Source organism: Neovison vison, chromosome 5, assembly GCF_020171115.1.
Source record: "Neovison vison isolate M4711 chromosome 5, ASM_NN_V1, whole genome shotgun sequence".
Lineage (NCBI taxonomy): Eukaryota > Metazoa > Chordata > Mammalia > Carnivora > Mustelidae > Neogale > Neogale vison.
This window is the reverse complement of record NC_058095.1, coordinates 37682898-37708850: the sequence shown is the minus strand read 5'-3', so window position 1 is coordinate 37708850 and position 25953 is coordinate 37682898. Positions and strand designations below refer to the sequence as shown.

The window sequence follows — 25953 nt, the reverse complement described above, 5'->3', positions numbered from 1 at the left end:
TGTGCTCCTACACTACCCAGACAGCGAATCGTGGAGAGACCTTTGCTACGATTGGTCCCTCCATAATAAGGTTTTAATTTTGAATCTTTCTTTAAGGAGAAGGAGAGGCCACTACCCGGACTCCCATCTGATCCCGGGCTCTTAGACTTGTGAGTGCAGGGAGAATCTCCCTTGTGTTACCTGGGCTCGCGTCTTCAGCAGCTGGGCCTGTTGCTGCTTGTGTTCTTAAGATTTATGGAGGTGGGGACTTTGGCTGGACTCGGGGAGATGAGACTGGGAGGAGGAGGTTTGAGGTTGGGTAAGAACTGCTCGCCCTGGCTCCAACCTAACCACACTTTTATATTTAATTAACGCTCTGCAGAATACATTTTGGATCAAAGCATCTGCCTTCCTTTTGCACATTCCTTTAGATCTTTGCTATTCAGTGTTGTCGGGGGACCAACATCATCTGCATCACTTGGGCGCTTGTTAACAATGCAAATTAGCGGGCTCCACCCAGACCCACTGAATCAAATTCAGAATCATATTCTGAATCAAATTCAGAATATGGATTTTAACAAGATCTCCCACCACCTTTTTTTTTTTTAAGATTTTATTTATTTGACAGACAGAGATCACAAGTAGGCAGAGAGAAAGAGGGAAGCAGGCTCCCTGCTGAGCAGAGGGCCCGGTGTGGGCTCGATTCCAAGACCCTGAGATATGACCTGGTCCGAAGGCAGAGGCTTAATCCACTGAGCCACCCAGGCGCCCCTCCCAGTGATTCTTATGCACGTTAAAGTTTGGGAATATACAGTTCTTGACAGACAGTATTTCTTTGTTCCTTGATATGCTCTTAATATCGCCGGACTTTTTGTGACAGTGTCAATTTTTTAAGTGTGCCCTGTTTACTTGTGCCTAATGCTATGTTGGACTACGTTTTAGCAAGCTGCCGTCACGTCAGAGAAACAAGGCAGGAACTAAAAAAGCAGTGTTGTACTGCGTAAAAAAAATTAAATACAATCAAGTACCAGAAATAGCCCTATGAATGTTCAAGAGTAATGAATTGAACTAGTAATGGAAATTGATTAATTGACTGAAAGCTGTTTATGGGAAAGTATAGGAACCTACATTAAAATGTGTTTTAGGGGCGCCTGGGTGGCTGGGCAGGGAGCCTGCTTCCTCCTCCCTCTCTCTCTGCCTGCCTCTCTGCCTCTCTGCCTACTTGTGATCTCTATCTGTCAAATAAAATAAATAAAATCTTTAAAAAAAAATAAAATGTGTTTTAGGAAGAGGGCAATGAAATGCAATTGTTATTTTCGTTGCTGTCACAGTTTTGGAAGTACCCCCTGACCAAAAGCACTTCTCCCATCACTGGGTGGAGTTTTAATAGAAGCAGCAGAGCCAACTGAGTTCTTACTCTATTATTTGTTGCATCTTCCCACTGGAAATAGTTTTGGAGCCATCCTTTAGCCATATGAAGGTGTGGAATGATTTGAAAAACTAAAAACCTCCCTCACCAAGAGATTTTACAAAATGTAATTATAGTAAAGCATATTCCTGAACTAAAAAAGAGACACCTTGCTACCTAACACTTAGCAGGAATGATTTATTTCATTCATTTAGTGAATGAAAATTATTTAATGCCTGCTACACTCTTGCTTCCGGGAAAACAAAGATGAATAAAATTAATCTTAATCTTGAAAAGTCCATAGTCTAGCTGGGTGACAAACATGCAAACAATGCAATACAGTAAATGTTATAATAAGAGTGTTTATAAAGTGCTATGGAAGCACAAAAGGTATGACATTTTTATCAGCATAAATTCCATAAGGATAGAAACTATGTTGGCCTTGCTTCAAATTGTATCCCAAAACCGACCACACCTACCTACCATGGTAGATTATCAGCATTCAACAAATATCTCTGAGAAAAAGTAACAGCATCTTGAAGCTATATAAATTGACTTAAAAGAGGATACAAGCAGAGGGAGAGCCTAAGCCTGATAACTATACTGTAGAAAGTATTCAGTGTTTGGTATACCTGAAGTACCACGAATCACTAGTAGAGATGAGGCTGCAAAGGGCCATCAGACTAAATTGTGATGATTGAAAGGCATGAAGGAATTTAGTTTATTCAGAGAATGAAAAGGAATCTTCAAATACTTTTAAGCAAGGGAATTATCAGGATTTTTTTTTTTTTTACACTATAGTAATCATTTTCTATAGAAAATGACTGGCACGGAGAAAGACTAAAGTCAGGAAGATCATTAAAGGAATATTTGGGCAAACCCAAACTGAGGGACGTTTTCCAAAACAACTGGTCTGGAGTCTTCAGAAATATAAATAGAAAGAAAGGCAAATACTTACATGAAAAGACTAGGGAACTATTGTGAATTGAAGGAAACTAAAAAGACACATTGTGGAAGGGGAAAGGGAGCAGCTGTAAAGGATATTATTGAGGTGACTGAGGTAATTATGGACTTCTTAGATAATATCAAGCTTAAATCTCCTGGCTGTGATTGGTTTTGTAGGACAATGTCCATGTCCATATTAGGAAACTCAAGTTGAAGTATCTAGGCATGAGGTATCATGATTCTGCTCAGCCAAAAACTAAAAACTATTATTTGTATGTGTTTATATAAATGTTATATGTCTATATACACATATATCTATCATATTTTTTTATTTTGCAAATTTTCAAACTTTATGAAAATTTACAAAAATAGTATAATTGAAGCTATTTTTTACTTAGATTCATCTATTGCTATTTTTTTATTTAGGGGTGTGTGTATGTATATAATATATAATATATGTAATAATATATAAACTTATGTAAATATAAATTTATATATTACATACATTTATTTTGTAAATTATACATAGTATATAATACATATTGTATACACACCTATACTGAAAGAAAACTAACCGATAACCATAGGTGAATAATATATGAGAATTTTTTTTCCAGAATTAACATGATCTTTTATTTTTTATTTATTTTTTTCTTGAAGTATACTTGGCACACAATGATGACTGAGCCACCCAGATGCCCCCAAGATTTGCTTTTAAATCTAACCTGTATTATTAACATTTTCTTTATCACTCTCTTAACAAAATCAACAGCATAATGAATCAAGCCCTGATTTGCGGTGTTATGTCCACAGTGTAAATACTCCCATCATAGCCAATTTCAAGATTTCAATGTGAAGTCACTGAATATGGAATTGGAAAGAAATTAGCATTTTATAGCATTTTCACTATATAGATACAATAATGTAAACAGCCTCAACAGCATAAATAATAGTAAAATCATTAGGAAGTAATGAGCTTTGCATCAATATACATAATATACATTTTATAATGTAATAATGTTATACAAAATATATGTAATATATTATATAATTTATATAATTTAATTTTAATGGTGGATGTGTTTCACAACTAACTCACAGACATCCTGAAAATGTATCAGTTGTTGCCAACCCCAGCACACTGTTGGAGTGGAGATAAAGGAATAGAGCCAATCTACCAAGTTTAAACCAGAATGTCCAGCTCCTTTCTGAATTCTACTTTTATAACTGAGTGCTTGGTGAATATAGGAAAAAAGGAGGCAGGAGACCAGTTCTCTGTGTCAGTTTGACGTCTAACAAAAGACATCAAAGGGAGAGAGGGAACAGAATTCGGGGAGGGCTGCAAGGGGCAGATGGAGACAAGAAGAGGAAGTTACCATGGAAGTCTCAGATTCCGGGGATTTCACCCAGTGAAATCTGGACCTTAGATAGAGGTTCTCAGTGACATCTCTCCATAGAAAGTCCTGGGCATGGATGTGATGAGGTTTAATCTTTTTTTCAGGCAACTGCAAGATTGCTTACTTCCTCTGAGTTTCTCCTAAACATCTTCATTCAGAGTATTGTTGTTTTGTGTTATTTTAAGTCTGTTTAAAAAAAAAAAAATCAGTGAGTCCATTAAATACCCTGTGTATTTAATAATCCCTGCTTAGCCTTCTTTCATTATTTCAGCAGGAAGGAGAAGTGATAGAATACAAGGGAAGTCAGCTATTTTTTGCTGTATCTCCCATGCCTCTAAGAACAACCAAGGAAAACTGCTAGTTTGAGACCTGGCATCAGCTCAATAAGATGCTGTTGAGAACCTTGCTCCTAGAAGGGCTGTTGATATATGCACTGTTGCCCATTGCCATTAGGGGTGCCCTCTGCAAGACCAAAGCGCTTGGAACTGCAGTAAGCCACTCCGGAGTTTTCACAACCCACAGCCAGTAAAAAAAAAGGAGGTTCTTCAGCCAGTGCAATCTGAGAGCTGGCCAAACCTAGAGTTGCATACTAAGTATTGAAAGGGTACTGGGTGAACAAAAGTGGAATGAATTTGTATTTTAAAGGCTAATTGTTCCTATTCAAATGTGAGTTTGAAAGCAGGGAGGCCCAGCCCTTGAGCCCATGTTTCATTCTACTTGAATAAGGACATCTTTGTTCCTCAGGTAGCAGCAACTGGCTACCCGCCTTCACATCAAACTTGCTCTGACTTAATTTTCTTCAGAAAAGGATCCAGATTAAAAGCTAAATACACTAAATAGTGTTTTAAAATAAATGTTTTGAAATATTTGGGGGTCTTAGATTTGGGGTAACTGCTATTACATTGTATACCACCCATTTAATCAACTGTTGCACCACAGAGTGTTAGAAAGAACACAATCTTCTGAGACTTATTTATTTACTGCATTACACTGGGCAAATCATATACTCTTTCTATGTCTCAGTTTTTTCTTAATGTAAAAAATGGGAATAAAAATCCTTGTCCTTGGGGATAAAATCTTGCCAGGTAGTGAGGATTCACTGAGAAAATGTATATGAAGGTGCCTAAAAGCAAATGGATATTCAGTGGTTAAATTTGTTTCTTCCATTACCAACTCTGCTTATCACAGTGGGTGCTCAGTAAATGTTCCTGGTAAGAAACTTCTTTTAATAACTGACCATAACCCAACTCTAGCCATTTTCTCTCTTATAAGAAATGGAAATACACTTGACTTAATGAAGAAGAGCAAGGCAAGCAAAACAAAATTAGAGAGCAATGTAATGCCAAAGCCAAGTCTCTAAAGATACTTTAAATCTGGGTTTCAATTTTTCTTCACTTCAGGGGACTTCTGGAATGCTGGCAGTGATCTATTTCCTAACCAAAGTGGTGGTTACAAGGGTGTGTTCACTTTGTGATAATTCATTGAACTGTACAATTAAGACTTCTCCATTTTCTGTATGTGTATATTATTCTAAAATTTAAAAAACATGTAAAAAAATTTTTTTTCTACAGAAATCATGCCTAAGTTCAAGCAACGAAGAAGAAAGCTAAAAGCCAAAGCAAAAAGATTATTCAAAAAAAGAGAAGCCTCTCACTTTCAGCCCAAGCTAATCACACCTCCTCCGCCACCACCCTCACCAGAAAGGTAAGGCATAAGTGTGAAGAAGAAAAAATATTAAAAATCCCTTAAGTATAGGGTTACCAGATTTAGCAAATAAAAATACAGAATGCCCAATTAAATGTAAAGTTCTAATAAAACATGAAATTTTAAAAATATTGTCCCACGCAACATTTCTAACATCCTTACACTAAAAAATTATTCCTCCCTCTTCAGAAATTAAATTTTGACCGAGCACTCTAAATTTTATGTGGTGACCATCATTTTAGAGTTTAGGGGCGCCTGGGTGACTCAGTTGGTTAAGCATCTGGCTTCAACTAAGGTCATGATCCCAGAGTCCTCTCCTGGGCCCCTGCTCAGTGGGGAGACCGCTTCTCCCCTTTCCCGCATCTGCCCCTCGCCCCATTCCTTCTCTCTCTCTCTCTCTCAAATAAATAAATAAAATTTTTTTTTTTAAGATTTTATTTATTTATTTGACAGAGAGAGATTACAAGTAGGCAGAGAGGCAGGCAGAGAGAGAGAGGAGGAAGCAGGCTCCCTGCTGAGCAGAGAGCCCCATGCGGGACTCGATGCCAGCACCCTGAGATCATAACTTGAGCCGAAGGCAGTGGCTTAACCCACTGAGCCACCCAGGCGCCCCTAATATCTTTTTTTTTTTTTTAAGTGTTTAAATGAAGTTCAAATCACAAGAAATTGTACTGGAGATGCACAGTAAATATTTTCTCTTTCCCTAGTCAGTTTAATTATATAAATCTGGTAACTAAGAGATGCAAGAGGAATATATAGCTGGAATTTAAATCTCAGTTTTGGTAAAGTTTGGTCAGTTATTCTCTGGGACAGAGTTTTAAATGTGTTACTGAAAGAGACTCTAAGTTATCAGAAGCCCAGATACTGGGCTTCACAATGACATACATTATACATTTTGTTGTTATAGCTCTCTTTACAGAAAGTTTTTTAAACTAAACTGGCCCTCAAAAAGCATTAACCATGTTATCCTTAACTCTTCTCTCTCTTGAATATTGAAAATGGCCCTTAACTGGTGTTCCTGCTTCTGCCTTTGCCCCTCTGCAGTGTATTTCTGAGCAACAGTCAGAGTGAGCCTTGTAAAAAACATGTCATATTGCCCCTCTGCTTAAAACTCTCTCCAAAGTCGGGATGCCTGGGTGGCTCAGTTGGTTGGACGACTGCATTCGGCTCAGGTCATGATCTCGGAGTTTCCGGATCAAATCCGGCATCGGGCTCCCGGCTCTGCGGGGAGTCTGCTTCTCCCTCTGACCTTCTCCTCTCTCATGGTCTCTTTCATTGTCTCTTTCTCAAATAAATAAGTAAAATCTTTTTAAAAAAAAAAAAAAAAAACAAGGGGCGCCTGGGTGGCTCAGTGGGTTAAAGCCTCTGCTTTCGGGGGGCGCCTGGGTGGCTCAGTGGGTTAAGCCGCTGCCTTCGGCTCAGGTCATGATCTCAGGGTCCTGGGATAGAGTCCCGCATCGGGCTCTCTGCTCAGCAGAGCCTGCTTCCCTCTCTCTCTCTGCCTGCCTCTCCATCTACTTGTGATTTCTCTCTGTCAAATAAATAAATAAAATCTTAAAAAAAAAAAAAGCCTCTGCTTTCGGCTCAGGTCATGATCCCAAGGTCCTGGGATCGAGCCCCATATCCAGCTCTCTGCTCAGCAGGGAGCCTGCTTCCTCCTCTCTCTCTGCCTGCCTCTCTGCCTACTTGTGATCTCTGTCTGTCAAATAAATAAATAAAATCTTTAAAAAAAAAAAAAAAAAAAAAAAAACCTCTCCAATGTCTTTCCTGGGGCACCTGGCTGGCTCAGTTGGAAGAGTGTGTGACTCTTGATCTCCGGGTCATGAGTTAGGTGTAGAGATTATGTAAAAATAAATAAAAACTCTCCAATGTCTTCCTTTCTCTGAGTCAAAATTAAAATCCTTTGTATGAGGCGGGCGCTTGGGTGGCTCAGCAGGTTAAGCCACTGCTTTCGGCTTGGGTCATGATCTCCGGATCCTGGGATGGAGTCCTGCATCCGGCTCTCTGCTCGGCGGGGAGCCTGTTTCCCTCTCTCTCTCTCTGCCTACTTGTGATCTCTCTCTGTCTGTCAGATAAATAAAATATTTTTAAAAACAAAAATAGGGACGCCTGGGTGGCTCAGTTGGTTAAGCAGCTGCCTTCGGCTCAGGTCATGATCCCAGCATCCTGGGGTCGAGTCCCACATCGGGCTCCTTGCTCGGCAGGGAGCCTGCTTCTCCCTCTGCCTCTGCCTGCCTCTCTGTCTGCCTGTGCTCGCTCTCTCTCCCTCTCTCTGACAAATAAATAAAAATCTTTTATAAATAAATAAATAAATAAATAAAATCTTTGTATGACCCACAAGAGCCATATGATCTGATTTTGACATTCTCTCCTAATCCCCCTACTCTTCAGTTTCTCCATCCTAGTCATCCTGGCCTCCTTGTTGTTCCCTAGACACCTCAGACAAGCTGCTGTCTCAGGGCCTTTGCTCTTATTACCCATGCCTGAATTGTTCTTCTCCCAGATATTTGTATTGCTAGCTTCTTTATTTTTAACCTTTTTAAAATAGGCTCTACGCTCAACATGGGGCTTAAACTCATGACCATTAATCAAGAGTTGTATGTTCTACTGACTAAGCCAGCCAGGTGTCTGTGTATTGCTAGCTTTTTTACTTTGTTTGAGGTTTTTTGTGTTTTTTTTTTTGGTTTTTTTTTTTTGTTTTTCTCAAAAGTCACCTTCTCAGTGAGACTTCCCTAGCACCCTACCTAAAATTTCACCTCCATCCAACATTTCTCTCTTGCTCTATCCTTTTCCTCATAGTATTTATTCACTATATAACAATCCATATATGTTACTAATTGACTTTATTACCTTTGTCCCAAGACATGTAAATTTAATGAGGGCATGGTTTTTATCATGTTCATTACTGAATCCCTGACGCCTCTTTTTTTTTTTAATTTATTTTTTTAAGATTTTATTTCTTTATTTGACAGAAAGAGAGATCACAAGTAGGCAGAGAGGCAGGCAGAGAGAGAGAAGGACGCAGGCTCCCCTCTGAGCAGAGAGCCTGATGTGGGACTCGATCCCAGGATCCTGAGATCATGAACTGAGCTGAAGGCAGAGGCTTAAGCCACTGAGCCACCCAGGCGCCCTCCCTGACGCCTCTTTACTTACTGTTTATTTTATTTATTACTATTTATTTATCAAGTAAATTATTGTATAAGTGCATCTTGGAACTCTAAAATTTAATAAAAATTTTGGCTTTAGGTAGTCTCTGCTCCTGAACCATACTATAAAACTAGCATGTTATTTTATGTTTTAAAGATGTATTTATTTGAGAGGATGAGAGAGATCAAATGAGGGGAAGGGCAGAGGTTGAGAGAGAATCCCAAGCAGACTCCCACTGAGTGCAGATCCAGATATGGGGCTCAATCTCAAGACCCTGAGATCATGACCTGTGACAAATCCAAAAGTTGGATGCTCAAGCTTAGATTTAGAGGCTCAAGCTTATTATTTAAGTAGAGCTGTTAGGGACGCCTGGGTGGCTCAGTCATTAAGCATCTGCGTTCAGCTTAGGTCATGATCCCGGGGTCCTGGGCTTGAGCCCTGCATCTGGCTCCCTGCTCAGTGGAGAGCCTGCTTCTCACCCTCCCTCTGCCTGCCGCTCTGTTTACTGGTGCTCTCGTTCTGTCAAAAAAAATAAATTCTTTAATAATAGTAATAACAAATAAATAAATAAAGCTGTTATTCCAACTCAGGGGTTTTTTGTTTGGTTTTGTTTTTCCTACAGAGTGGTTATTCCTTCAGCAGATACTTCCCTTAGCAGAAGTTGGCTAAGACCATCCTGGAACTTTAGACTTCCTAATATCAAAGATACTATAAAACTTTGGACAAATAGAGTGTGGTCTATATACAATTGGTGCCAGAACTGCATGGCCCAGGTATGGCTTTGACAACCCCATTTTCAGCAATATGGTTTTTCTGCATATTTCGTATGTGTGTTCACCTGTGTGTGTGCTCAGGTCAATACAACACTCAGGCTAAGCTCAGGTAAGATGAAATCATGGGGTCATGTAGGCCTTTGTTTCTGTAAAACATATATCAAACCACTTTTTTCTCCCTTTTTTCTTGTCCTGATCATGCTGCTTACAGTATTCAGGCTTGTTTATTTTTTAATTTCAGAGTTTAGAAGTATTGAAAGACACCATCTTTCCATCCCGTTTCTGCCGCCGAGAACTCCACAGTCTAAAACAACGGTTTTGCATTTTGGAAAGTGAATTATGCAAGCTCCAGGAAACACTGAAGGTTGGTATTGTTAAATAGAAAAGAAATCCGGGGACACCTGGGTGGCTCAGTCGTTAAATGTCTATCTTCAGTTCAGGTCATGATCCTAGAGTCCTGGGATCAAGCCTCACATCAGGCTCCCTCCTCAGCGGGAAGCCTGCCTCTCCCTCTCCCTCCCCCACTGCTTGTGTTCCCTCTCTCACTGCGTCTCTATCAGATAAATAAAATCTTTTAAAAAAAAAGGAAAAAAAAGAAAAGAAATCTGGAATTAGGGAAGGAGGGCAGGGATTATCCCCTATAGGAATCCCAGCATGCTTTTACCAGAAGGAACAATGGCTACAGGCAAGTGCTAGTCTTAGGCCTCTTTGCCCTCAGATCTATTCCTTGGTTTCAAGGCTCGACTCTGCACTGCAGTGGGGCTAATCCATGCAGGCTGTATGTGCTATGCTCCATGTCACCTGGTTCCAGTTGTGCTTGGCTAATGGGAGACACTGAAGAGAGACTGGTGGGGGTGTGGAGGGAGTATGTTTCCCCTTTGTTCTCTGCTTTGGGCAATTTCTCCAGTGAGGGTTGTTGTCTCCCTCACCCCAGCTCCCTCCAGGTAGGTCTGTCAAGTTCCTGGATTCTCTGGGTTAACACGCCTCTAGAGATCAGGTTATAATGCTCTTCCCTTTGTCCCTCCAGGCTCAGGGTATTCATGGCTTTTTCTTGCTAATCTCTGGGTTGCCTCAATGTTCCCTGTATGTTTTCATCTCTTTCACCATCAATGTAACCAATTCCCCACCTTACTCTCACCCTCTTTTAAATACTCAGGATGATTTCTACTTTCTTGACTGATAGGGGTAGAAAAAGCCATATACATCCACTGTCTCCAAACTCCCCTAAGCCAGGCCCCTATTCTCAATGTCTAAAACTCAAGAAAATAAACATTGCACTTGGAGCGCCTGGGTGGCTCAGTGGGTTAAAGCCTCTGCCTTCAGCTCAGGTCATGATCCCAGGGTCCTGGGATCGAGCCCCACATCGGGCTCTCTGCTCGGCAGGGAGCCTGCTTTCTCCTCTCTCTCTCTGCCTGCCTCTCTGCCTACTGGTGATCTCTGTCTGTCAAGTAAATAAATAAAATCTTAAAAAATAAATAAATAAATAAACATTGCACTTATTGGTTTGCAGGGGAGCTTCTGGGATTACAATCCTTGTCCTAGAATTTGTACCTCAAGATGAATTAGACAGGAAGAAAGGCAAATCACCTTACTCCTGTAGGCCTGAGTTTCCTCTTCTAAAAATGATGATGCCATCTATGGTGGGCTGAATCAATGGCGTCCAAAAGATATGTCCAAGTCCTAATCCCTGAAACCTATAAATATGACCTTATTTGGAGAAAGGGTTTTCTCCCATGTAATTAAGTTAAGGATTTTTTTTTTTAATCTTTTTTTTTTTTTAAAGATTTTATTTATTTATTTGACAGACAGAGATCACAAGCAGACAGAGAGGCAGGCAGAGAGAGGGAGAGGAGGAAGCAGGCTCCCTGCAGAGCAGAGAGCCTGATGCGGGACTCGATCCCAGGACCCTGAGATCATGACCTGAGCCGAAGGCAGCGGCTTAACCCACTGAGCCACCCAGGCACCCAAGGATTTTTTTTTTTTAAGTAATCTCTACACCCAACATGGGGCTTGAGTTCACAACCCCAAGATCAAAAGTTGCCAGGTGCCCCTTAAGTTAAGAATTTTGAAGTGAAGAGATCATACTCTATTATCAGAGTGGACCCTAAATCCAATAACAAATGTCCTTATAAAGGAGAAAGCAGAGCACACAAGAGGAAAGGAGGAGCAGTGGGAGCACAGGTAGAGATTGGAGTGATGTAGTCTCAAGGCCAGGAATGCCCATAGCTACCAAAAACGGGAAGAGGCAAGAAACAGATTCTTCCCTACAGCATTGGGAGGTAGCACAGCCATGCTGTCATCTTGATTTTTAGATTTCTAGCCTCCAGCACTGAAAAAAATGAATTTCAATTGTTTCAGGCCACCAAATTTATGATAATTTGATAAAACAACCATAAGAAACTAATACACCGTCTGACTTCATAGGGTTATTTTTCATTTCCCAGGGCTGCCATAATAAAGTGGCATGGACTAGGTGGCTTATATAATAGAAATTTATTTTCCCACAGTTCTAGAGGCTGAAAGTCTGAGATCAATGTGTTGACAGAGTTAGTTTCTTCTTGGGCCTCTCTCCTTTGTCTTGTCTTCTCACCGTGTCCTCAAATCGCCTTGTCTCTGCACACACATCCCTGATGTTTCTCCTGTATGTTCAAATTTCTTCTTTTTGTAAGGACACCAGTCAAATTGGATGAGAGCCTACTCTAATGGCCTCATTTTAATTTAAACACCTCTTTGAAGGCCCTATCTCCAAAGGCATCCTGGGGTATTACAGCTAGGGCTTCAACATACGAATTTGAGGGGTTGGGGGACACAATTCAGCCCCTGACATTCATGTTCCATCCCCTTGGCCTTTTTATCAGTTCTTGAATATGCTACATTCTTTTTTTTTTTTTTTTTTAAGATTTTCTTTATTTGAGATAGAGAACAAGTAGTGGGGAGGGGCAGAGGGAGAGAGAGAGAATCAGGAAGCTTGACTCAGGGCTCAATCCCAGGACCCAGAGACCATGACCTAAGCCGAAGAAGGCATACACTTAACGGAGTGAGCCACTCAGGCGTCCCAACTATACGACAATTTTTAGCTGCATTAAGTATTTTTCCCTCTGCCAGGAACTCTCCCCAGATCTTATCTCCCTTGAGACCTGATAAATTGCAGTCTATCCTTGAGATTATGGCTTAATGTCATTCTCCAAGTTTCTCCTTACTGTTTTCACTGAAGCATTACTTTGTTTTGTTCTGGGTGTGTCTGTGTTTCATGTCTGTCTTCTTTGCCAGACTGTCAGCTCCACGATGTAACAGATAGGGTTCACATCATACCCACACTGCCTGGCATATTACACACACAAAACAAATATATGAATGAATGAATGAATGAATGGGTGAATGAATGGGCTTGTGATAAATGAGAAAATATTTTTTAAAAACCACATACTATACTGAGAAAGCATTCAATACGTGGTAGCTATTATCTCCAAGGCTCTGAGCCGCAAGAACCAAATTAATCTGTTACTCATTTGCCAAATATAATGTTTTCTTACAGACTGTCTTGGAAAATTCTTCCTGCCCAAGCTGTGGTCAAACCTGTCACATAAGTGGTAAACTCAAAAATGTGCCCGCCCGCGTGCTAAACACCCCTGGAGAACCTCCAGCGATACTTCCTCCCACATTGCCACAGCCAGCCACCCCTACTCCTGCTCTTCTTCCTCCGCCGCCCCCGCCCCCTCCACCTCCTCCTCTGCCTCCGCCTCCGCCACCCACAGCACCTGTGCTGCTCAGAAAATCCGATCGCACTAAAGCCCTGCAGGTAGGAAACAATCTAGTAATGATGTGTTTTGGTCAGTGTGTAACAGAGTAGTAAAATAAGGTGGCCTTTTGAGGCGAGGCTAAGGGCTTTGAGAGGAAAGCTGCATTTTTTTTTTTTTTTCTGATTCCATCTCTTAATTATGTCAATGATTATGCTTCTAAAAACTCAGGCCTGTAGAACTGGATTTAGAAACAAAAGTGATTTTTTTTAAAGGATAAATGAATGAAAGCCAGTAGATTGGAATATTCCTAATGGAGTCTCAGAATATCTTTTAACTGAAAGAAAAACCATCCTGGGAAACTAAATTAAGAACAGAAGGTGGCTTAGTGAGTAAAAACAGAATAAAAAGAGTTGGTGGGTCCAAAAGTATAATACCATGAAGCTGAAGGACCAGTCTCCATTAATTACTTAGCCACTAAGGGAGTATTTATGAATCACTAAGATAAGCATGACCCTGTTTAAAAATCTGCTGAATTTGCACTCCAGATAAATTTGGTTTAAAATGGCTGGCTTAGGGGTGCCTTGGTGGCTCAGTTGGTTAAGCCTCTGCCTTCAGTTAGGTCATGATCTCAGGGTTCTGGGATAGAGACCCACATCGGACTCTCTGCTCCGTGGGGAGTCTGCTTCTTCCTCTCCCTCTGCCTGCCACTGGACCTACTCGTGCTCTCTCTATATATCAAATAAATAAATAAAATCTGTAAAAAATAAATAAATAAATAATAATAATAATAAATAAAATGGCTGGGTTAAATCCAGAGCCTATTATTACATTTGCCATAATGCATAGCCCTCTGACCATACATTCTTGTTCTACGGGACCTAAGTTAACTTTTTAGGTAATTCAAGCAAAACTTCACTTTGATTTGAGGAACTTCTTCAACTCCGGTCTTATTATCATAAATCCTGAGGAAGATGCATAGTTGCAGAGAACTAGCCCATCTCTTATTTACTGTCAAAGCTTTACATTTTGATGAATACTTTACAGTAGCATTAGCATCCATGTGTACTGAAAACAGGATCATTCTCGGTTGAATTAAAAGAATTTGATAGGTTCCTAGGGTAAATAAGAGTTAGTTTTTAAGTGAGTCTTTAAAAACTGGATTTGGATTTGCATTTGACTAGATATCTTGGTTACAATTTGAATTCTAACCTCTCCATGTATTTCAAGGCTGGGCCATTAAAAAGAGATGGACCCATGCAGATAACAGTTAAAGATCTACTGACTGTGAAGTTAAAGAAGACACAGTGTTTTGATGAAAGGAAGAAGGTAAGCTGATCATACACATGATCTTTGAGCTTTTAACCTGGTTGTCCCTTTCTGGAAAATCAGCCTATGTCTTATGTACAGAAGCCATTCTGAGGTAAGTATTCCATGTGTTACCTGAGTACTTTTGGATCCTCAACAAAATGTGTAGACCCCAAAATTATTTAATTAGGCAGTTTTATCTACCAACCATTAGTCTAAAGAAGTAGAGACATACTTGGAAGCTTTGCAATAAAAATTGAGTAGTAGATAATATCTTACCCATACTCAGCTTTCAAGTATTCATTGTTGCAGCATGTTTATATTTTGAATGATATCTTTAAGTGTGTTTTTTGATACTGTCTCATTTTGTGATTAAAGCTTACACCATCACCAAAGGCACAGAATCCACTAGTTACTGTCTCTGACCTGCAGCGTGTCACCTTGAAGCCCAACTCCAAAGTACTATCAACTCGAGTTACAAATGTCTTGATGTAAGGAACTACACTGTGTTATGCTCCACTGTTACTTAAAATAATGTTTTGTTTTGTTTTGTTTTGCCTATCTCTAACTTTAAAAGTTGTATATGCTCATTGTAGAAGACTGGAAATCCACAGAAAGGTTACAGAAGAAAACGGGGGTGCCTGGGTGGTTCAGTCAGTTAAGCATCTGCTTTCGGCTCAGGTCATGATCTCAGGGGGAGTCTGCTCATCCCTTTGCCCCCCTGACCCTGTTCATATTCTCTTTCTCTCTCTCTCTCTCAAATAAATAAATAAAATCTTTAAAAAAAATTTTTGAAAAAGAAAAAAAATCAAATAACTGTATGATTGAAGATAGCTACTATTAACATACTGTTGTTTATCATTCTAGTCTTTGTGTGGGCATCTACTCTATTATTTCCATTTCATGATGCTGTTTATTATAAGATACACCAATGATTTATTAGTGGATTTGTGGGCGGGGGTGGCCCAGGAGCACCTGGCTGGCTTAGTTGGTGGAGCCTGCAACTCTCAGTCTCAGGTTGTAAGCTTGACCCCCAAGCTGGGCACAGAGATTACTTTAAAAAAAAAAAAAATACAGATAAATAGATTTGGGAGGAAAAGACATAATAACAAGAATGTTTTGGGGTGGGGGTGGGGGGGCGCCCCTGGGTGCCTCAGTCAGTTGAGCGTCTGCCTGTGGCCCCAGTCATGATCCCAAGGTCCCGGGATCAAGTGGTACATTGGCTCCCTGCTCAGCATGGAGCCTGCTTCTCCTTCTCCTTCTGCCATTCCCCCTGTTTGTTCTCTCTGTCAAATAAATAAAATCTTTAAAAAATAATAATAATTTTTTTAGAGGTGCCTGGCTCAGTCAGTTGGAAGATCATGCAACTCCTGATCTCTGGGTCATGAGTTTGAGGCCCATGTTGGGGAAAGAGATTACTTAAAAAAGAAAAAGAAAAATAATTTTTAAAGCAGCCCAATTTCAGAAATAATAAAATATGAAAACTTGCATGTCTTGGAATCGATGAAATCTTTTGTGTCTGTGTGTGTGTGTCTGTGTGTGTGTGTGTACCTGTGTATAATCATAATATACATGCAGTTAAAGCTTTTCCTGTTTAATGTGTCAAGAACTTTCCCCATCTTATTAAAAATCAGTTTAAAGCATCATTTTGACTTCTTCAGTATATATAGTTCATTATATGTAAATTTCATAGATAAACTCCTGTTTTGAAACATTTAGGTTATGATTTTTTATTTCTAATTCTTCAGTGAGCATCCTTTTGTCCATCACCCATGTGCATAGCTGACTCTTTCCCTCAGATGGATTCTTATATGTATAATTACTGAGTCAAGACGTATTATTTATTAGGGCAATTATATCACCTTGTGCTCTTATCAGCATCTACTGCTATTTTTGTTTTTAAGTAGGCTCCACACCCAGCATGGGGCTTGAACTCACAACTGTCACACAGTGTGTGGAGTCACACACTCCACTGGCTGAGCCAGCCAGGTGCCCCTCTGCTGATGTAACAAATAGAACCACTTGGAAACATCTGCTTTGCTTTGGGAAAGGGGATAAAATCTGGAAGGCTCTAACTTTTATATTTTTATTTCATCAGTACCCCTGGTAAAAGCCAGATAGACCTGCGGAAACTACTTAGAAAAGTTGATGTAGAGAGGTAATATGCTCTCTTATCTTTATCATTTCTGAATCCATTTGAAAAGTTAGCATAAAACACAGCTTCTAATTTTTTCAATACCTTTGCAGAAGCCCAGGTGGAACCCCACTTACCAATAAAGAAAACATGGACACAGGAACTGGGCTTACTCCAGTAATGACTCGGGCCTTGAGGAGAAAGTTTCAGGTAAGCCTTTAGGGGAAACAAACAAACAAAAATATGGTTCCTTTTCTTCAAAATGATTTATTTAGAATCATACAATCTAAAGGATCTTTCTTATAATAATCTTTAAGATTTTTTTTTTTTTTTTAATTTGACAGACAGAGATCACAAGTAGGCAGAGAGACAGGCAGAGAGAGAGAGAGAGAGAGAGGAAAGCAGGCTCTCTGCTCAGCAGAGAGCCCAATGCAGGACTCGATCCCAGGACCCTGGGATCATGACCTGAGCCGAAGGCAGCGGCTTAACCCACTGAGCCACCCAGGCGCCCCTCTTTAAATGGTACCTAGTGCTTTACAAAACAATTTCATATTTAGCCTTTATAAAATTCTGTGGCCTAGCATTATCATCTCTACTTTTACCATGAATATCTGGTTGTATTAATTCCTTTAGATAAGTATTTATTAAGCACTTCCTCTATGCCAGGCACTGTGCTGGGGATACAGTAGGATACAGTGCTGGGGATCCCAGGGATACAGTGGTAAGCAAAAACAAACCTAACTTTATTGTCTTGGAGCTTTCAGCTTAGTGAGGAAAATAGACATTAGTCAAATAATCACATATTTGTATAATTCTACACTGAGGTATGTACTATAAAGGAAAGGAATGGGGTTCTGTGGGAACCCACAGAGGAATTTTATCTAGCCTAAGGAATCCCTTAGGAGGTGATGAAGTGAGACTTGAAGGATGAATAGGTATTAACTGGGAAGGGTGCCTATGGGATGAGGGGATGGGCCCAGCATGGACGTTCGGGAGGAAAGAGCTCCAAGCAAAAAGAACAGCATACATAAGTAGCTGTAAGAGAAAGCAAGTCTGACAGTGAAAAACAGCAATAAAGAAGCAGATAGGGATCAGATCGTGCACAGTTGATAGGAAAAGGTCTTGGCAGCTTTCTTCTTTGTCACCTACATGTATGACCCATACACCAAATTCTAGTATATCAGTGAAACCTGATGTGATTTCTTCCAAATCCTGTTTGTCTGTCATCTCCCTGTGTTCACCTTGTTCACTGGATCTATGGGGAATAGCCATCCGTCTGCCACTCCTACTAGAGTGCTGGGACACAGGGCTTCTGGCCTCTTTGGCTACAAAACTTATATTTCCATTTCCCTCTGGTGATAGAGACACACCACAGACTTCACTGCTAACACTTTGCCAACCCAACACTGTCCCCTCTTTGTTTCCTCATTAAGAATCAGTGCCTTTGGAGCGCCTGGGTGGCTCAGTGGGTTAAAGCCTCTGCCTTCAGCTCGGGTCATGTTCCTGGGGTCCTGGGATCGAGCCCCGCATCGGGCTCTCTGCTCAGCGGGGAGCCTGCTTCCTCCTCTCTCTCTGCCTGCTTCTCTGCCTACTTGTGATCTCTGTCTGTCAAATGAATAAACAAAATCTTTTAAAAAATAAAAAAATAAAAGAATCAGTGCCTTTTGCAGACAGTTTGGTTTCCCTCATGCCAATCACTGTTTTGAGGTGTGGCCACATTTCTCTTTCCTCCTTTCGGAGCATCCAGTAGGGACCCTACCCCCAGATCACATTCCTTGGTGATACCACCAATTATGAAGTACAGGGGCAGAAGGCAGAGGCCTCACTGAAGGACTAAGCCCCTTCCTTTCTTTGTTCAGCTCTGGGATTTTTTTTTTTTTTTTAAAGATTTTATTTATTTATTTGACAGACAGAGATCACAAGTAGGCAGAGAGGCAGGCAGAGAGAGAGAGAGGAGGAAGCAGGCTCCCTGCTGAGCAGAGAGCCCGATGCGGGACTCGATCCCAGGACCCTGAGATCATGACCTGAGCCAAAGGCAGCGGCTTAACCCACTGAGCCACCCAGGCGCCCTCAGCTCTGGGATTCTTTTGTGTCCCTGCCCTACCCCATAATCACTATAATGAGTTGAGTAATGTGGAAACAAATGAAAATACGATAAAGAAGAAGCACACATATTGAACAACAACATCAAACATGCCAGAAAGGTGGGGTTCCTGGTGGCTCAGTGGGTTAAGCCTCTGCCTTCAGCTCAGGTCATGATCCCAGGGTCCTAGGATCGAGCCCCACATCGGGCTCTCTGCTCATCAGGGAGCCTGTTTCCTCCTTTCTCTCTGCTTGCCTCTTGGCCTACTCGTGATCTCTGTCTGTCAAATAAATAAATAAATATTTAAAAAAAAATTTTTTTTTAAATCCCAGAAAACTATCTGCTGTATGAGCTGTTCACAAAATCCACTTAGTAGGAGGAAGTTTTTAAAAAAGAAACTGTTGTTAGACATAAAATGACTCGTCCTCCTCCCCACCCCCCCGACCCCGAGAACTTAGGTTTCCTTTTTCCTTTAAGTCTGAAGCAACTGTATTAGTTAGGTTTTGCATTTGGTAACAAAATTTGCTTTTGCATTAGGTAACAAAAATCTGACCACTGTGGCTTAACAAAGCAGCACCTTATTTTTCTTACCTACATATTCCCTTGGGAAGTAGGCAGCCCATAACTGGTACAGTAGCTTCACCATGTCTTCACTGCTCTTCCATCCTTAATGTGTGGCTTTTATCCTCATGGTAATGAATGCCTCCACCTCCTGAAGCCCGGTGCCCACATTCTAGGCAAGATAAGGAGAAAGGCAAAGGACAAAAGGGTGTGCTAGCTAAGCTACCCTTCACTTTATACAGGTGCTACCCAGAAACTTCTGATTATGTCAGAAAAACTGGGAAAAGTGGTTTTTAGAGTCTGGCTACCCGCATAAAATCTGGTTTCTGTTAGTGAGGAAGGAGATCTGTGTTGGCCACATAATTCATATTATAATTGGGACCCTTTTTTTTTTTTTCATAGATGGCTCACCCTAGAAGCCCAACTCAAACTCTGCCACTTTCTACAAGCAGCTTTGATGAACAAAACTGATGCTAACTCTGCCTGACGCAACATGATGATCCATAAAACACACAGATAAAATCACCCCAATCCTTTTTTTTTAATGTAGTAGGGTTTATATAAATAATTATACTAATATATAATTCCATTTGAAGAATTAAAGTATTTACATAGCCCCCATACATACTGTGATATAAAGTGAGTATTTGGGTATTTTTTAGTTTGTATGATCAATAAGAGAGCAGATGGGAAAATGCAGTCCCTAAAGTGATGTTTATCTGGGAATTACCCAATTTAGGTTGGAGAGGTCGTTCAAATTTAACTAGATAACAAGTTTATACTCAATAGATACAGTTTTGACGTTAAGAAAATAACCTGATTCCTTAAAAAATAAAATTTAATAACCCAGTTCCCATTCTTCTTGCATATTCTCAGGTAATTAAAAAGAAAAGTATTTCAGCCTATAAAGCTAATGCATTCTTCAGTAGGCGTTACAGACTTGATCAGTAAAAAAGAACCTCTAGATTTGATTTCTGTTTACTGTAAACAGTTAGGAGGTAAGACTGTCCCCTACTCCAACCCAATTATTTTCCAAATGGATTTGAAGCAAAATATCCAATATAACCTTAAAAATGAGAATGTACCATTTCTAGCAGCTAGAAAGGATCTTTAGGTAGTCATATCTAGATCGCTGAAGTCTGAGATATTCCTTCCTTTGACATTTTCTGTCCACATTCATGCAGCTAATTATAAGTTTTATGAGGATCTCAACATGAACTGTGTATTTTCCAGAGTGGCCTGCCAAGGATTATCTGAAGTCCATAGCAGATCTTCTGTGAGACCTAATTCCTGTTCTCAAGAGCCTATATCTTCAGGAACAGTGATAATACAAACCTCACTGGATTTTTGTTCTCTCCTACCAGTCCGGGGTAGCCAGATTTAGCAATTGTAAATATACGATAGCCAGATTTGAATTAAAAAACAAAAAACTTTTAAATAGAAATACATCCTATTAAACAATGGGCAGGGGATTTTGTTGTTGTTGTTGTTTTAGTATGTCCCAAATATTACATGGGAGCTGTATATTTATACTAAAAAAATTATTCACCATTTATCTGAAATTCAGCTTTAACAGGGCATTCTTTATCGTACCTGGTCACCCTATGGCTCAGTCCCCTACAAAGTTGCCAAGTATTTCTGGGAGCCCCCAGCTTGTTAGACATGTCTACTTAGCAGTGGACACAATTATAGCTTCAGCCAGGATCCCCATTACTATTATGTTAAGTATCACAGAGAATGGGAAACTCTCATCAGGGTGAGTTCCTGTGACTGAAAGTGCAGGATTAGCTTTGATCCCCTGCAGTTCCAAGAATAAGGACAGCAGGAAACAAGGTGTTTCAGATCTTTACTGAACTTCCTAGCCTGACAGGAAGCAGCTACAGGGGTGATACTATTTTAGCCTAGGCTACAAAAGATATTTCAGTCATTTCCCAGAAATGCCTATATTTCCACAGACAAATACTGCTTTGAAATACCAAATAGAGTGTTGTGGAAAGTCACCAGACTGGAAAGCAGACCTTGGGACCATGTTTTGTTCTCATGAGACCCAAATTTATGTCTACAGACACATTTATGAATGAAAATTAAACAGGTAATAAAGTTAAGAAACATACCTGCTTCTAATTTAAAACAAAACAAAACAAAGCCTTCTAGCTATATTTATATTATATAAGAATAAAAGGAATGATCTCTGAGAACAAAACATTTGAGTATTTGTAACGATGTTTTATGGAGCACTTACAATGCTTATATTAATAAACCACCAGGTACTGTCTCAATTTAATTTAAATGATTTGATGATTTGATCATTCTTGTGGAATAAAGGTTCATTTAAAAATGCTATAGAAATCCTATATATAAACATTTATAAAGCTGCTATTGCCATTGTACCAGTATTAAAAATGTTTTCTACCTTGTTTTTTTACTAATTTTTATGACAGGTTTTATATTATACCATTTGAGAATCTTGTGAATGCTATGGCTTCTTTACACTGTGGCTATTTATAAACTTCCAATGTTTATTTTCAGACTGAGTAACAACCATACAGTATAAACCCCACAGTCCACCTGGTGATGTTTTAAAAATAAAAAGCAATAGAAAACCTTTGTTTTTTTTTCTTTAAATTCTTTTTTGTAGAACAATAACATAGAAAGTACATAATACACAAATTAATAAATCATAAAGCAAATGCTCACGTAACCACAAAGAAAGAGACATTATAAATGTCTTTAGAAGCCCTGCCTGTCTCCCTCCCCTAACACAATCCCTTTCCTCAAGAAGTAACTACTGATTTGCTTGTTATAAAAAATATTTCCTTGTTTTTATCCTCTAACTACACATCCCTAAATGCTATGGTTTATTTTGCTTGCTTTTGAACTACACAAATAGAATCGTAAATTATGTATTTTGTTTCTGCCTTCTTTCTTTCTTTTTTTTTTTTAAGATTTTATTTATTTACTTGACAGAGAGAGAGAGATTACAAGTAGGCAGAGCAGCAGGCTGAGAGAGAGGGGGAAGCAGGCTCCCTGCTGAGCAGAGCCCAATGCCAGGCTTGATCCCAGGACCCTAAGATCATGACCTGAGCTGAAGGCAGAGGCTTAACCCACTGAGCCACCCAGCTGTCCCCTACCTTCTTTCAATCAACATTTCTTTTTAGATTCAACCATGTTATGTAGTGATATAGATCACTTGTTTTTATTGTGTGAATATAGTTCTCATTCTTTTTTTTTTAACTGTTTTGTTTTGTTTTGTTTTAAGATTTATTTATTTATTTAACAGACAGAGATCACAAGTAGGCAGAGAGGCAGGCAGAGAGAGAGGGGGAAGCAGGCTCCCCGCTGAACAGAGAGCCTGATGTGGGGCTCGATCCCAGGACCCAGGGATCATGACCCGAGCGAAAGGCAGAGGCTTTAACCCACCTAGCCACCCAGCTGCCCCGTTATCACTCATTCTATTGTTAATGGAAATTGGGATTGTTTATAATTTTTGGCTATTATGAACCATTATGAACATTCTTGAATATGTACATATGTATAAGAATTACATCTAGGAGTGGAACTGCTAGGTTGTAAAGCATGCCTCCTTTCTAGATACTATCAAACTGGTCTTGCAAGTGGTTGTACCAATCCATGGTCCCCTCAGCAAAATATGAGGGTTTTGGGTTTTTTTTAAGATTTTATTTATTTATTTGACAGACAGAGATCACAAGTAGGCAGAGAGGCAGGCAGAGACAGAGGAGGAAGCAGGCTCCCCGCGGAGCAGAGAGCCCGATGTGGGGCTCAATCCCAGGACCCTGGGATCATGACCCAAGCCGAAGGCAGAGGATTTAACCCACTGAGCCACCCAGGTGCCCCAAAATATGAGTTCTTGTTGTTCCTGTTTTATTCAAGGGAGTCTTTTCTATTTGAGTTTTCAACATTTTTTTACTTGGGAAATCTGTACAATGCATATGGTTAATATACACTTATTTTGCCTGGATTTATTAAGTCCAAGAATTGTTAAGATGATTTTATATCAGCAAAGTCACATACTAAACTGCAAATAATACACATGGTGAGGATCACAATATGATTTATATTGATAAAAGTGGAATTTCTCATTTTAGTTGGATTTTCAAAAAGAGATAGGATCTGGGGGCATCTGGGTGGCTCAATTGGTTAAATATCTGTGTTTCACTCAGGTCATGATCTCAGGGTCCTGGGATTGAGGCCTTCCTCTGGCTTCCTGCTCAGCTGGGAACCTGCTTCTCCCTCTCGCTCTACCCCTTTCCCCATGCTCTCTTTCTCTCTCTTTCAAATAAGTCAATAAAACCTTTTTTTAAAAAAGAGATAGGATCTGAACATGTAGAGAAAGAAACAAGTAAATGGTAAGTAGGCAAATTTTTTAATATGTATATGAAAACAATTCCTTTTTTATTTTATTTTATTTATTTATTGGACAGAGAGAGAGCACAAGCAGGGGGAGCAGCAGGCAGAGGGAGAGGGAGAAGCCGGCTTCCTGCGGAGCAGGAAGCCTGACATGGGGCTCGATCCCAAGACCCCAGGATCATGACCTGAGCTGAAGGCAGATGCTTAACTAACTGAGCCACCCAGGTGTCCCGACAAATTTTTTAAAAATATGTTTTTTTAAAAACCCACTCCTGGGGCATCTGGGTGGCTCAGTCATTGGGCATCTGTCTTTGGCTCAGGTCCCCCAGGGTCCTGGGGTTAAGCCTCGCATCTAGCTCCCTGCTTGGCAGGAAGCCTGCTTCTCCCTCTCCCACTCCCTCTGCTTGCTTTCCCTCTCTTGCTATATCTCTCTCTGTCAAATAAAATCTCAACAACAAAAACAAAAAATCCCACTCCCACTCCTTTTTGAGTTCTTTTTAGTAAATAAGGATTAGTTGAGAAGCCAAGTATAGCTTAATTTATTAAAAACACCACCACCATGGACTTAGGGTTCTATCCTTCCTTTGAAAATTAAATGAAATAATTCTTTCCCCCACCATAGTTTTATTTAGATATAATTGACATATAACATTGTATTAGTTTAAGGCATACAACATAATGATTTGATATGTGTATATACTGCAAAATTATTTTCACAATAAATAGATAAAGATAAAAGAGGATGAAAAGTACAGCACAGGAAATATAGTCAATAATGTTATAATAACTACAGTGACAGATGGTAACTACAGTTATCATGGCAACCATTTCATAATACATAATTTTTTATGTATTTCTGAATCACTATGGTATACACCTGAAACCATACAATGTAATATTGTATGTCAACTCTACTTCAATAAAAATAAATAAATAAAAACAATAAAGAGGATGTCTACCCAAAAACCTGCACACAGAAGTTCGTAGCAGCTTTACTAACAATTTACAAAACTTGGAAGCAACTAAGATGTATTCTAGTAGGCAAAAGGATAAATAAATGGTGGTACATCTAGATAACAGAATATTATTCGACACTAAAAAGAAATGAGCTATCAAAACATGAAAAGACACAGAGGAAACTTAAATACATATTACTAAGTGAAGAAGCCAATCTAAGAAGCTATGCATTGCATGAGTACAACTACAGGACACTGTGGAAAAGCCAAAACTTATGGAGACAATAAAAAGATCGGTGGTTGCTAGGGGTTGGAGAAAGGAAGAATGAATACAAGACACATAGAGGATATGGGGGGCAGTGAAACTATTATATAGGACACTGTAATGGTGAATACATGTCTTTATACATTTGTCCAAGCCCATAGAATGTACAACACCAAGAATAAACCCTAACGTTAGCTATCAATTTGGGGTTAATAATGATGTGTCAACCAATGTAGGTTCATAGATTGTAATAGAGGTACTGTTCTGGAGCCAGATGTTGATGGGCGGGGGGAATGCGTTTGTGTTGGGGCAGAGGTTACAGTGGAATTTTCTGCTCAGTTTTGCTATGAACCTAAAACTGTTTTTTAAAAAAACGTCTATTTGAAAAGAAAAAGGAAAACAGGGAGTAAAGAAATGAAAGTGGGGGCGCCTGGGTGGCTCGGTGGGTTAAAGCCTCTGCCTTCGGCTCAGGTCATGATCTCAGGGTTCTGGGATCGAGCCCCTCGGGCTCTCTGCTCAGCAGGGAGCCTGCTTCCTCCTCTCTCTCTTTGCCTGCCTCTGCCTACTTGTGATCTCTGTCTGTTAAATAAATAAATAAAATCTTTAAAAAAAAAAAAAATGAAAGTGAACAAATTCTAATACGTTTTAAACATTTTACTATGCATTTTAACATTTTGATATATATTCTTCCAAGAAGGAGAAATTATTTTTTTAAAGCTTGTACTCCATAAACCTTTCAAAATCACTGGACTTCTTTTCCACTGATGTGACTGAATTACATTTCTTTAGAAATAAGACAGAAGAAAGGAAATACGTTCACCTACCTTGCTTTGCCAGGTATCTCTAGAGCTGTGTTTCTCAAACTGTAACCTGTGTACAAATCATTAGGATTTAGTTGAAATGCATGTACTGATTCAGTAGGTCTGGGTTAGGGCCTGAGATTCTATCTACATTTTTAACTAGCTCCCACTTGGACCTGCAGGCTACACCTTCTGTAGCAAGGCTCTAGAGTTTAAACCGAACCACTTTCCTATTTTTGCAAGAGTCACTTGACCAGCTTCTTTTGCAGTGTTTTTGTATTCCTTGAACTGCAAAACTCTCTGTTTCCAGTCGTCTTTTTGATCTCTCAATTCCTACAACCTCGTGTTAATGCAAACCTTAAACAATCTGGGGTAGAGCACTGGGGAA

General features: G+C 39.8%; 1 protein-coding gene and 1 long non-coding RNA gene across 2 annotated transcripts; one reads left to right on the top strand and one right to left on the bottom strand.

Annotated features, from left to right (window-relative positions):
• Positions 1-21646, top strand: PRR11 (proline rich 11). Its single transcript, XM_044248558.1, has 10 exons — positions 1-149; positions 5301-5433; positions 9203-9353; positions 9595-9717; positions 12889-13152; positions 14321-14419; positions 14777-14889; positions 16497-16556; positions 16646-16742; positions 19579-21646. Exons 2-10 carry the CDS (start codon positions 5306-5308, stop codon positions 19645-19647), a joined length of 1104 nt encoding a protein of 367 aa, XP_044104493.1. The 5' UTR covers positions 1-149; positions 5301-5305; the 3' UTR covers positions 19648-21646.
• LOC122906519 lies at positions 2978-25945 on the bottom strand. The gene is made up of 4 exons (XR_006384553.1): positions 25590-25945; positions 19207-19348; positions 16670-16748; positions 2978-3915 (listed from the first exon to the last, which is right to left on the bottom strand). It is a non-coding gene; the product is annotated as an uncharacterized LOC122906519 (long non-coding RNA).
• Positions 25946-25953: the final 8 nt, after the last annotated feature.